General features: G+C 32.5%; 1 protein-coding gene and 1 pseudogene across 3 annotated transcripts in view; one reads left to right on the top strand and one right to left on the bottom strand.

Annotated features, from left to right (window-relative positions):
* Window positions 1-14,693, top strand: part of COG5 (component of oligomeric golgi complex 5) — a 290,007-nt gene that overhangs the window by 216,836 nt on the left and 58,478 nt on the right. For 2 of the 3 annotated variants that reach the window (XM_039849028.1, XM_039849030.1), the window contains exons 13-14: window positions 8,101-8,262; window positions 10,188-10,287. In XM_039849028.1, coding sequence (XP_039704962.1) covers window positions 8,101-8,262; window positions 10,188-10,287 — 262 coding nt within the window. The remainder of the gene's footprint in view (window positions 1-8,100; window positions 8,263-10,187; window positions 10,288-14,693) is intronic. The other variant, XM_039849029.1, reaches the window with a different exon arrangement.
* Window positions 5,981-6,096, bottom strand: LOC120592002 (uncharacterized; annotated as a pseudogene).

Below are 14,693 nucleotides of genomic sequence, written 5' to 3'. Positions count from 1 at the left end.
TAACAGAACAAGGTTTCAAAGTAGTTACTATAAACGTGTTCACAGAACTAAAGGAAAGCATGATTAAAGAAGTAAAGGAATATCGGACAACAATGTTACATCAAATATAGAATATCAATAAAAAAATAGAAATTATAAAGAATCAAGTGGAAAAGCTAGAGTTGAATAATACAATAACTGAAATTTAAAAAATCACTAGAGGGGCTCAGCCATAGATTTGAACTGTCTGAAAAAAGAATTAACCAACTGGAAGCCAGATCAATAGAGATTAGGTAAGCCAAAGAACAGAGAAAGAATTAAGGAAAACAAACAGCCTCAGAGAAATGTGGTACACCATTAAACACACCAACATATATGTAATGCAAGTACCACAAGAAAAAGAAAGGAAAGTAAAAAATATTCAAAGAAATAATAGCTGAAAACTTTTCAGATATATTAAAAACAACAACCTACACATCCAGGAAGCTCAACAAACTCCAACTAGGATTAACTCAGAAAGTCCGCAAGTTGACACCTCATAGTAAAAACAATGAAAGTCAAAGACAAGGAAAAAAATCTTGAAAGCAACATGAGAGAAATGCTCGTCACTTAGAAGTGAGCCCCAAGAAGATTTACACCTCACTTCTCAGCAGAAATAAAGGAGTCCCAGAAAGTAGTTGGCACAAAAGTGCTAAAAGGAAGAAACTGTGAACCAACAATTCTATATCCAGTAAAGCTGTCCTCCATAATGAAGAGAAATAAAGACCTTCCTAGATTTAAAAAAAAAGAAAAGATGGAGAGAATTTGTTTCTAGCAGACCTAACTTAACAAGAAATGTTAAAAGGACGTTTTCAGGCTGAAAGCAAGTTACACCACCTGGTAATTTGAATTCACCCAAAGAAAGAACAACACCAGTAAAGAATTAACAAGCTGATTTTTAAATGCATATGAAATTGCAAGGTACCCAGAATAACCAAATTAATCCAGAAAAAGAAGAATAAAATGGGAGTCACACTTCCTGATTTTGAACTTACTACAAAGCAATGGTAATCAAGATGATGTAGTACTGGCACAAACATAAACATGTTGATCAATGGAGTAAATTGAGAGTCCAGAAAAGAAATCCATATATCCATGGTCAGCTGATTTTCAGAAAGCTTGTCCAGATCATTCAATGGAGGAAAGAATAGTCTTTTCAACAAATAGTGCTAAGAAAACTAGATAGTTAACATACAAACATTTGAAGTTGAACCCTTACCTCACACCATGTACAAAAATTAATAAAATGGTTCAAAAAACTAAATGTAAGTCTAAACATGTAAAACTATCAGAAAAAAATATAGAGGTGAATCTTCTTGACTTTGAATTTGACAAAGAATTCTTAGTTATGACATTAAATGCATGAACAACAAAAGACAAATATTATGGTGGAATATCTCAAAATTAAAAATTTTTGTGTTTCAAAGGACACCATCAAGAATGGGTGGAAATATTTGCAACTCATATATCTAGTAATTGACTTGTATGTAGAATATATTATAAAACCTCTTCCAATTCAACAATAAAAGACATATTCCCCCATTAAAAAATTGGGAAACGATCTGAATAGACATATCTCCAAAGGCAGATGGTCCATAAGCACATGAAAATAAGCTTAACCTCAGGGAAATGCAAATCAATCAAAACTGCAATGAGTTATCACTTCACACGCACTAAGATTCCTATAATCAAAGAGATAAATAATAACAAGCATTGGCAAGGATGTAGAGAAATTAAAACCTTCATACATTGCTGGTGGAAATCTGCAATGGAACAGAGCTTTGGAAAAAATGTTTGGAAGTTCCTCAGTTAAACACAGAGTTACCGTATGACTCAGCAGTTCTTCTCTTTGCTATATTCCTAAGAGAAATAAAAACTTGTTCCAAGGTGGGTGAATGAAGAGTTATTGTTTTGTTTTTTCTTTCTTTTCTTTTTTAAATAAATGAAATTTATTTTGTTTGGTTTTATGTTACAAGAACAATTAAATGCTAATTTTAGAAAAAATGTAAAATATTAAAAATTACAGGGAACAAAAAGTTACACTTGAGCCCCACTTCTCAGAGACGAGCCATGTGTTTCTTTTTAAAAAATTTTAATTACAGTTGACATTTAATATTATTTTATATATCTTCAGGTATACAGCATCGTGGTTAGATAGTTACATAATTTACAAAGTGATCCCCCGTTAGTCTAGTACCCACATGGCACTATACATAGTATTACAATATTATTGAATATGTTCCCAATTGACTTAACATCCTTGTGACTGTTTTTTAACTACCAATTTATATTTCTTAAATCTCCTCATCTTTTTTTACCCAGTTACCCTCAATCTCCTTCCCATCTGGCAACCATCAGTTTGTTCTCTGTGTTTCTGTTTTGTTTGTTTGTTCATTTTCTTTAAATTACACATATAAGTAAGATTATAAGGTATTTGTCATTCTCTGACTTATTTCACTTAGGATAATGCCTTCTAGGTTTATCCATGTTGTCACAAATGGTAAGATTTCAGGTTTTTTAATGGTTGAGTAATATTCCATTGTATATATGTACCACTTCTTTATGCAGTCGTCTACTGATGGGCACTTAGGTTGCTTCCATATCTTGGCTATTGTAAATAATGCTGCAATAAACATAGGGGTGCATATATCTTTTCAAATTAGTGTTTTGAATTTCTTTGGATAAATACCCAGAACTGTAATTGCTGGTCATCAGATAGTTCTAGTTTTAATTTTTTGAGGAACCTCCAAACTGTTTTTCATACTGGCTACATCAATTTGGAATCCCACCAATGGTGCAGGAGGATTCCCTTTTTTCCACATCCTCACCAACACTTGTTTGTTGATTTATTGATGATAGGCATTCTGACAGGTGTGAGGTAATACCTCATTGCGGTTTTAATTTACAAGTATTTCTCTGATTATTAGTGACATCAAGCATCTTTTCTTATCTCTATTGGCCATCTGTATGTACTCTATGGAGAAATTCAGGTCCTTTGCCCATTTTATAATTGGATTGTTTGTTTTTTTGGTGTTGAGTGGTATGAGTTTCTTTATATATTTTGGATAGTAAGCCCTTATCAGATGTATCATTGGCGAATATCTTCTCCCATTCAGTAGGTTGTCTTTTTGTTTTGTTGATGGGTTCCTTTGCTGTGCAAAAACTTTTTAGTTTGAAGTAGTCCCATCTGTTTATTTTTTTCTTTTGTTTCCCTTGTCCAAAGAGATATATCAGAAAAAATATATATTACTAAGAGCAATGTGATAGAGTTTACTGCCTTTGTTTTCTAGGCATTTTATGGTTTCAGGTCTTAGATTTAAGTCTTAATCCATTTAGAGTTAATTTTTATATATGTTGTAAAAAGGTGATCCATTTTCTTCTTTTTGCATGTATCTGTTCAGTTTTCCCAACACCATTTATCAAAGAAACTGTCTTTATCCCATTGTATATTTTTGCATCCTTTTTCATAGATTAATTGACCTATTGGCATAGATTTATTTTTGAGCTCTCTGTTTTATTCCATTGATCTATATATCTGTTTTTATGCCAGTACCATGCTGTTTTGATTACTATAGCCTTGTAGTATAGTTTGATATGAGGTAATGTGATATCTCCAACTTTGTTCTTCTTTCTCAAGATTGCTGTGGCTATTTGGGATCTTTTGTGATTCCACATAAATTTCAGGATTATTTGTTCTAGTTCTGTGAAAAGTGCCATTAGTATTTTGATAGGGGTTGTACTGAATCTATAGATTGCTTTGGTTGGTATGGACATTTTAGCAATGTTAATTTTTCTATCCAAATGGTATATGATTCCACTTATTAATATCTTCTTCAATTTCTTTCTTCACTGTCTTATAATTTTCTGAGTACCAGTCTTTTACTTCCTTGATTAAATTTATTCCTAGGTTTTTTTTTTTTTGATGCAGTTGTAAATGAGATTGTTTTAATATATTTCTGATAGATTATTGGTGTATAAAATGCAACCAGTTTCTGATTATTAATTTTGTATCCTGTTACTTTACTGAATTTATGAGTTCTAGTGGTTTTTTGGTGGAATCTTTAGATTTCCCTTTATATAGTATCATGTCATCTGCAAATAATGACAGTTTTACTTCATTCTTTCCAATTTGGATGCCTTTTATTTCTTTTTCTTGTCTGATTGCTGTGGCTAGGACTTCCAGGATTGTTTAATGGATATAGTTTCAGTATGGGATGATGAAAAAGTTCTGAATATGGATGGTAGTGATGGTTGCACAACTAAGTATGAATGCCATAATGTCTAATGCCACTGAACTGTACACTTAAAAATGGCTAAAATGGTAAACTTTATGTTATATGTATTTTATCACAGTAAAAACAAAACATTAAGCAAATCTGGAAATGTATGTTTACCCAAAAAATTATTCACAAATGTTTATAATAGAATTGTTCATAATAACCCAAAACTAGAAACAACCCAAATATCCAGTTAACATACAAATGGGTAAACAAAATATGGTATAACCATGCACTGGAATACTGTTCAGCCATAAAAAGAAATGAAGTACTGATAGTGCTACAAACGTGACTGAATCTTGAAAACATTATGCTAATTGCAAGAAGCCAGGCACAGAAACCACAATCTATATGACCCTATTGGTATGAAAAACTAAGATAGTAAAATCTATAGCGATACAAAGTAGGTTAGTGGTTGCTTAGGGCTGGGGATAGGGTGAGGTGGCTAAAAGTATTATGGCTCCAGAGTATGAGATAGGTTTGTGAGATGATAGAAATGTTCTAAATTCAAGTATGATGAATGTTGCTGATATCTGTGAATATACCAGAAATCATTGAATTATACACTTTAAATGGTTGAATCGAATGTGAATATATGTGAATTATATCTCAATGAAGCAGTTTTTAAATAAGAGAATGGGAAAGGAGGAAGTAGATTCAGTTTTTCTGAGAAGTTTTGATATGAAAAAAGGAACTAAGCTACTTCTTTCTTTGAAATAATAGGAAAATCATAGGGGATAATATGGTATAACCATGAAGTAACACAGTGGGGAAAAAGCAGAAAAGGAAAAAAAAAAGAAAAAGCTAGAGAAAGTCATTGACAAAGGTTATTTCCAGTGGTTTTGGTCTTAGTGTAGAGGCAAATGGTCACCTATAGAGAGTAAAGGGCTGCAAAATAAGAATTTCGGGTTAATAGCTTGAGCTTCAGGTTTCTTGAAATTAAGGGGTTTCCATAAATGTTTGATAGATATAATTTACTTTTTCTCTGCAATATTTGGGTAGCTTAGCAGCAGATTCAGAGAGTGTCTAAATAAAGTTTTCTTAATAAAAGCTTTGAAGGAAAAATGAATTAGAAAAATGAGGATGCTAATGAGAGCACCTTGAAATGGTTGGCTATGGATAAGAAGGACATAATACATAAGGACATAAGACATGAACTGCTGTAGGATGAGCATAGGAAAGAAATCTATAGCATTGATTGCAATTAAAGTCAAAGATCTAGTTCTTTTGAGTAAAGTCTAGCATTTTTATTGATATACAAAGACCAGCATGGTTTGTTCCATCTGTTCACTTTTTGACTTCATCTTGTACTACTCCCCTGTCCTCTAACTTTTTGGCAAACAGCCCGGTACGGTCCCTTCTTGGGACACTTGCACTTGCTGTTCTCTCCTTATAGAAAGCTCTTACCTTGGACATCTGTATAACTTCCTTCTTCTTTTCCCTCAGGTCTTTTCAGTGAGTCTTATCTTGCTTCATCCTCTCTAAAATTGGGTGAAAAAATAAGATAAAGACCTAAACATATTCTCTCTGGCTTCTTTGCTTTATTTTTTCTCAGAACTTATCCCTCTATCATATTCCATATTTAGCACATTTAAAATGCTTTATTTATTTAGTTAGTTAGTTATTTTTGCATATCTGTCATTAGCATGTATACTTTAAGAGAACAGATAATTTTTTTTTTTTTATGCCTACAGCACCTAGTCTTCCTAGGTGGTCTCCCATCCAAGTACTAACCAGGCCCGACCCTGCTTAGCTTCTGAGATCAGACATCGGGCTTGCTCAGGGTGGCATGGCTATAGACCATGGACCATGGTTCCACTGCGGTGTCAACCCAGGACCTTCTGCATGTAAAGCAGAGGTGCTAACTGCTACACTATGGAACGACGTCCAACAGATAATTTTTTTAACTGACTTCACTGCTACATTTCCTGCACTTAGGAAGTACCTGGCAAATGGTAGAAACTCAATAGTATTTGTAGGTGGGAAAGAAATAGAAGAGAGGGGGGATGTGGAAAGTTGTCCTGAGGCTTGGGAATCTTAGAGTTGGAACAGTTCAAAATGATGACTCAGATATGGAAGCTCTATAGTAAAGTTAGAATAAACGTAGACTTCTAACACAGGACAGATTTTAGAACAGTTACCTATTTGACATTGTAGACACCAAGGATCCTCACAGATTTGGAGAATAGGAAGAGTGTTAGTACTTATAATTCAGTGCTGAAATTTTTATGTTAGAGGGAAGTTTCTTAAGGTTAGTAAACAACAGGAGGAAAAATGAAGACATTTAAATAGATGGCATGGATTTCAATAGAGGATTTACTCAGGCACGAGTTCTTCACTGTTCCCATTGGTCTGTGTTCAGCTATTACAGGAGTTATTATAATTAGCACTTTACCTACATTTCTTTACTAACACTGTAAAGCACTTTTAATCTATACCTTCCCAGCACTTAACAGGGGCCTGGTATATAGTATTCTTAGTAAGTATGAGCTGAGCAAAATACTTATTGAATTAGAAAGTGTTGCTATAACTGTGGAATTATGGTGTAGGAGCCAAGCGCATTCTACCTCTGGGTCTTGTCAGTTGATCAGAAAGGGCAGGAAAAGAGAAAGCCATGTTGTATATACATGAAGGAGCAGATCAGATGTTTTCAAGGTTAATACTTAGGATGAAGGAGGGTATATTTTTAAAAAAACAGTAAAAAAGTTGGAAACCACATGATATCACTTATATGTGGGATATAAACCTAAAAGCAACAAACAAACAGGACATACAAACAGAGACCCATGGACATGGACATGGTTACCAGAGAGCGGGAGGGATGGGAGAGGTAGGAAATAGATGGGATGAAAGGGGTCAAATATGTGGTGACAAAAAGAAATCTAACTATGGGCGGTGAATACACAATATATATAGCTGTTGAATTGTACAGCTGAAACTTACTAGATTTCATTAACCAATGTCACTATAAAAAAAAAAAGTGGTAGGGCTGGTAAAAGGATCATAAACAGGCATAATGTGAGAAGATGTGAAATTAATTATAGGAATAAGAAAGCAGATAGAAATAATGGTCATAGACTTACTTGATAGTAATTTTCAAAGGAAATCTATAAGACCCAATAGTTGGACTGCTAAATGAAAATCAACACAAATAATTGAAGACATGGGAAGAGTAAGAAGGAAAGAAATATTTAGTAAGTTAAATTTTAGTTTGTAAAGAATATTGTAAAACAAAGTAGCTTAGAACTCCAGTTGGGAGTATCTTTTGTGATTGTAGGACTTTAACAAATACTTATTTGCCCTCATTCTTGTTGGCAACAGTTTTAGCACGTGAGGACTGGTAAAAACCTAGACTTATCTGTGTGCTTCTCTCTTAGTCAGTGAACTTTATGGGTTAAAAGGGTTGAGCTAGTGGAACAGGTCTCTGCAGACTTGCCTGTCTTGTGTATGCCTTAATACTCTATGAAAATAGGATTTGCAAAGTATCCCCATTAGAATAAGATTTTAGTGTTATTCTTTAAGTTTCAAGTAACAGACTTACTTTATTGGGTACTGGTGCATATTATATTACATTTATACTTAGGATTTACATTAAAATGTTTAGTCCTTAATATATGTTTAATTATGAAATTATTTCTAACTATTTACACTTTTTAAATAATTTTTTTCTTTTTCTGCTTATAGAGTTACATTTTATTTAGGAGATAGTTTGGGTTTTCTTTGTTGTTTTTTTTTTTTTTTTTTAAGAAAGGTACTTACAGCCTGATACAATAGCATTCATTTTTAATAAATTCTGTTCCCATAGCCCAGAAAAGGCTTTAAAAGACTCACTGCAACCCTATGAGTCTGCTTATCTCTCAAAATCCTTATCTCGACTCTTTGATCCTATCAACTTGGTTTTCCCTACTGGTGGTCGTAATCCTCCTTCTGCAGATGAACTTGAAGGTATCATTAAAACTATAGCAAGGTATGTATTTTTTATATAATGACATGTCATAAATAGCTTGCCATGTCTCCTCCTCCTGTATGATAGCAGTGTATTTTCAGTTTATCTCAGATTATTCAAGTAATTAGTCCTGCAATTAAATCAAGAGTTTTGCAGTGAATGAGAACACGTAAAGAAAGTATTTGAGATTCCAATTAATACAACCATTTAAGTACAGTCTAAAAATAGTCTCTTCTATTTAATAATTAGTCTCTAATCTGTATCTCGTCAGATGCAAAGTAAACCTAATTCTTTATGCTGTAGTAAAGTTCTAGTATTACACATTAAAGAAAGTATAAATATAGTTTTACAACTATAGAGGATAATGTTTCTTATCTCAAATTCAGAAAGTACTTCATGGCACACATATGATTATAATTCTGACTAGTTTATTTGTGTTTGCTATTTTAAGCTTTCTAAATGAATGTGTTAGCTTTTAAAACTCTCAAAAGGGAAGGTATCCCAACAGAGCTGCCACCCAAATGCTTATAGACAATGTAATTATACTGTTGCCTTTAGACATTTACAGTTACTCAGATTAATTTGCAGTTGACTATCTCAATTCCTGTCATGGCTAATAAGTTGTCATAATAGTAGGTTTGTACATCTGATATGAACATTTTGAGGAGTAAAAATAGTGGTTAGCCAATATAGGACCAAGGTATAGAAATGCCTAGATTCTTTTAGACTATAAATTTGACAATGGTGATTCTGAGGCATGGGAGAATAAGACTAAGAAGCCTCAGGTATAATATATACATAATCATCTCTCCAACTGCATATATACCTACACAGTATCTAAATTGCCCCGTTTCTTGATCCCAAATCTCTCCAAAAGTCTTGACTCTAGATTTTTTTTTACCCTAATATGTTTGTAATCTGTTGGGCACGGCCATGACAAAACAGCACTGTATTCAACTTGATCTCTTTGACCTGCTTATGGCAACATTAAAGAGGCATCTCTCCCATTCCTCTATGCAGCTTGACAATGCTGTAATCAAATATAATGTGGAGCTTATAGAAGCATACTTATGCCTGTGTTTAGAATTTAAATGTGAACATTAATAATATTATGTATCACTATTATATGAAGGGGCATTTTTGTCACATATAGTTTGTATTAGTGTTGTTTCAAAGTGCTTCATTTTCTTCATAAAGAGAATCTTGTAAGTGCCAAGATTTATTCTTCTTCAGAGACAAGAATTACTTTTCCTGCTTTCTACCTGTATTGTGGGTTTTCATGCAACTTTTAACTCAATAGTCTTTCCATGGTCTTTGTAAACACTTTTCATTGTTGTTATTGGTAGTTAGCTCAAGTATCCCAATTAATTCAGTGTTAAAGTTGAAAATAACCATAACAAAAAAAAATACTTTAAGAATTCAAATTTTAAAATTTCAAATTCTTGTTATGCTTTATATTTAAAAAGCTACTCTACACAAAATAGCTTGAATTGGCATACTTTCTATAAAAACTGAGTATCTTTATGTATTGTGTAATTTATATATTTAGCCTATGTCCTTCCAAGGTCATCATTTCCATGCAAAAGCTGTCATTTCCTTGCAGATGTCTGTGATATGCAGTGTCTCTAATTGTACTTATCAGTATTATCAAAAGTGCTACTTTTAAAATCTGTACACAATTTACTCTCTTAATCACAGCCTGAACCCACATATGACGTACTTTTATTAATGAGAAACTGGTCATTAACCAAGCCATCACAAAGTACTTTTTCTAATGCTGTATTTAGGAGGGAAAATGAAACAATGCAACCAATTCTTGGAAGCAGTTAGTGAAATCTATAAAAAGAATCACCATATTGCCTATTGGTTTTAGGTTTATATGTTGTTCTTTACTTTGTTGATGAACTATGCTGCTAATAATTAAAGTCTATTTTTGTTTTCTCCAGTGAACTAAATGTAGCTGCTGTTGATGCAAACCTCACATTAGCTGTGTCAAAAAACGTGGCAAAGACCATCCAGTTATACGGTGTAAAATCAGAACAGCTTGTAAGTGATATCTTTCCTGTAAACTTTCATGATTATGTTTAAAATGACTAATTAGTTGACTAACTATAAATATTGAATTGACTAAATTTACTGGCATTTTTACTTTAATGACCTTTTGAAACTTTCTGATGAATTTAAACCAGAAAAAATGTTACATCTATTTTAAAAATGGCCCTTCTACCATTGTTATACTTTCAGAATGCAGGCAGGTTTTATAAGGCTTTAAAAAAATGCATGTGCCACTCTCTGGGCTATGTATGTTTTAAAATATATTTTAGATTGATCAAATTTCCCCTTTCATGTGATCACTCACTGCAGATATTCATGCACTGTTACCTAGAGTGAAATTAACTTGAACTGTTAGAAAACGATTGGAGGAACTGACGTGCTTAAAATTGTAATAGAAAAATGTTCTAACCCCAGAGCATGGAAGTTTCACCCTAAAATTTTTCTGTTTGAAACTAAAACAATAGTTATGTGGCTGAAATTACCTTAATTCTGTACACTAATGTATTAAAATTAAGCATGTACATTTAACTAGTATGTGTATGCTAACTGAAATCTGAAAAATAGACTTCAGTATTTTTAACTGTCATTGATAAGCTAATTTTAGAGAATATGCCAAAATCTGATATCTCTACTATCTTTCTAGGGTAGCCAAAGGTGTTTTCAGTTTAGCCTCACTGACTGGTCTCAACTGAAATATTGTAAAATAAAATAATCTTGTTTTACCTGTTCCAATTGGTTCTGGAATAATTTTTAGGGTAGGTTGATAACAAGTTAATTGAAGGAATTTGTGTAAAACGATCCTTAATGATAACAGTATATTATGAGGCTTCCTACTTTCAGCTCCAAAGGATGGCCAGATTTGGTTTGCATATTAATATGGTGCTATTTTCCATTCAATTGTTCTTGCAGCCTTGACAAATAATTTAGAAGCATCTTTTTTTAAACTTTGTTTATTGAAAACTGGCCCTACAGAGACCATCAAAGCTCTTTGTAGGTAATTAGATGACTAATTTTTCTCTCAGGCTTTTTTTATAGAAGCTTTATTATGATGTTCATTGCTTTTTAAAAAATATGGTTTATTTTTATAAATGAAATTCAGTATTATATCCAGTAGAGTTAGTGTAATTACTAAAAATGTCAGGAAAATAATCCTTATAAGATGGTCCCACTTAAGGACAACAGTATAAGGAAGAACCGGCATGTATAATAAGGAAGTATTTTGCTTTTCTGCGGCAGGAGGCAGTGGGAATGGTAACTTGTGACTTCAATTAAGGCAATAATGACAAAAGGCATTGACAAAATTAAAATATAGCAACAAACATCTGATTGAAATGATACTGTTGGTCGAATAGTCTGCAACCGTAAATTACTCAGGCCTACCAAAACAACTATGCTAAAGGTTAACAGAAAGTCATTGACTTTAAAAATTTTTAAGTGAATTTTTTCTTTTTCGGCTTTATTTTAGTGTGTGAAGAAAGCCTGAGTATTAAATAAAAGTACAAAGGGTATCATTTGCTTGTAAATGATAATTTACAAGCAATTGTAAAAATGCATTATTAATGACAAGTAACATTTTACTGTTTATCTTTTATTTTTTTGGCTGATAATAACATTATTTCTGGTACTGCTCTATGTTTTTAAATTTGATCTCTTTTATTCTTTGATCTTGCTATATTCCTATTCTTTTAGAATTATTTCACTGAAAACAGGAAAATTGCCAAAATTAAGTTTTTAGTGGGAGAAAGTCTTGAAACAGATTTTTCAGTAGACAGTCTATTCTGTCTGTAAATGGAAATGTTGACTTGAAACTTGGTATGATAACTAAGTCTAAAACTGGAGGATTTTTTTATAGATGAAAAATTTAAGCCTCAAGTCCACAAGGTTGAAAAGTGTCAGAAATCAGACCATTAATGTAATGTTCAAGTAGTGAGATAAAGAAAAGCTAGAGTTTTAAAGGCAAACATGTTTTCAAAAAAAGTAACTTGAAAATACAAAACTTGAAATGTAGAATGAGCAACTTTCCAAGATCCTAAATTTATTTCCCTAAAGGTTAGTTGTGGAACTTTCTCGGCTCTTAGAACACTTTCATATACTTAATATAACTAATTCACTTCAGGATAAAGGCTCATAAAAGGATTTTTTTTCAAGTTAGCACTTACTGTGGATCATCCTTATGGTCATTTAAACTCATTATATGTATCTGGATATATTCTTCCACATGTCTACGAAAACTGCATGTTGTTTCTTTTCATCCTCATTATTTTAATGTTCTAGGGCAGCAGTCCCCAACCTTTTTTGGCACTGGGGACCGGTGCTTCTATGGGAATCTAATGTCTGATGATCTGACGTGGAGCTGAGGCAGTGATGCTAGCTCTGGGGGGCGGCTGCAAATACAGATGAAGCTTTGCTGCTAGCAGGTCACTCACCTCCTGCTGTGCAGCCCGGTTTCTAACAGGCCAACCCTTGTCCTAAGATATGGTAGAATATAACATATATAAATTATACATATAGTACATGTATATGCTCATAACAATCCAAAGTTATTTTATCATCACACATGTACGTATTATTTTTCTAAGGCTTTTCTGTTATTAATCACTGAAATTGTAGGTTGTACAAGCCTAAACCTCTATAGGGAGAAATTCTTAATTTTTTTTTTTTTTTTTTTTTGTCTCTTAGATGATACCAGAGAACTCATTTTTTAAAGTTAGGTTAAGGTCATAAAAATAACTACCAATATTAAGCATTTATAGTAGCTTAGATTAGGCCAAGCTATTTACATATATTTCATTTATTTCACAACAGTCCTATGAAATGGAAGTAACAATATTTGTCACTACAAAATGTGGAAATTGAGTCTGAGAAGGGTTCGTAGCATAAACAATATAGACTAACAGTAGAATGCCAGCTAGCAATTATTGAAACTAGCATTGAAACTCAGATTCGACTCTAGACCAAGCTTTAAAACTCTCTTGTAGAATATTTACACAAATGTCTTTCTTTTTTATTTAAGAAAAGTGAGATTGTGATATACATATTGTTTTGTGATTTACTTATTCACTTTCCAATATGACATAGAGGTCTACGTCTACGATTTTAATATATGTATATTTTATTTATATATTATAGTTTATTTAATTTCTATGCGTTTAGTGGATAGCGTCTTAGTACATTTGGGCTGCTGTAACAAAATGCCATAAACTGAGTAGCTTATGAACAACAGCAATTTATTTCTTATAGTTTTGGAGGCTGGGAAGCCCAAGATCAAAGTACCAGCACATTTGATGTCTGGTAAGAGCCTCTTTCATGGTTCATAGATGACCATCTTTTTCTCTGTAACCTTATAGGGTGGAAGGCACAAGGCTTTCTCAAACCTCTTTTATAAGGGTACTAATCCCATTCATGAGTATTCCACCCTTATGACCTAATCATGTCCCAAAAGTTCCACCTCCTAATGCTATCATTAGGAATTATGGAGGTATAAACTCTCAGATAATAACAGATACTTAGATGGTTTAGTAGTTTAAAATAGTAATAATAGGGATTTAGCTTTGCATTCTAACATGTTACAAGCAATAGGGTTTACTTCCTCTAATATTTATTTAATTTAGGATGTGTCATGTGAATATCAGCTCCCAGTGTGCTCTTTTGTGAAAATGAAATCAGTGTAATTTTTGAAATTCTCTTCATTTAAAAATTTTTATTGTTTGTCTTGACAGTGGTTGTAATTTACTAAGTAGAATTTTACATTTAAAATACACACAAATGCCTAAAGATGTATATATCATAGTATTTTACGATTTAATTGAACAAATTAAATGATGATGTATTGGTAATTTGTATAGTTCTGAAATGTGACCTTCAGAAGACAATGTCACTAGACCTTGTTATGGTAATTTGAATCATTTTTTGTCCTCTGTATGTTAAAAAGAAATATATAAAGAAATTTTTGTTTTATAATTTATAGGCTTATAAACTTTTGTGGTATCAAAATTATTGGCAAATATACTAATAAGTATTCCATTTAGAAGATAAATTGTCAGGACATTTTCCAAAAAATGGTTTCAGGGGCTGACATGTAGAATCTTAGTATATAAATGTCAAATATTATAAACTGTGAAAAAGTAGATTGACATTTAATTAGGTTGCAGACCATTTGAAACAATAGGGATGACATTTAAAGGGGGAGTTTCACCTTCAGTGCAGGTCAGTAGCTGTGTATGAGATCAATAGTTCTAGATGGCAGTAGGGTTTTTTAAAGCTTTGTAAACATACATTTTATTCTTGAAATAATTTCATAAGTAATTTGGAGACGACATTCCTATAACGGAAGAAAACCTACATGTATGATATTTAAATTATGATATAGAAACATATGAGTTCAACACTTTTAGTTT

The sequence above is a fragment of the Pteropus medius genome, unplaced genomic scaffold, assembly GCF_902729225.1.
Source record: "Pteropus medius unplaced genomic scaffold, Ma_sr-lr_union100, whole genome shotgun sequence".
Taxonomy (NCBI): Eukaryota; Metazoa; Chordata; class Mammalia; order Chiroptera; family Pteropodidae; genus Pteropus; species Pteropus medius.
The sequence above is the reverse complement of the archived record's forward strand: the minus strand, read 5'-3'. Positions and strand labels throughout refer to the sequence as shown.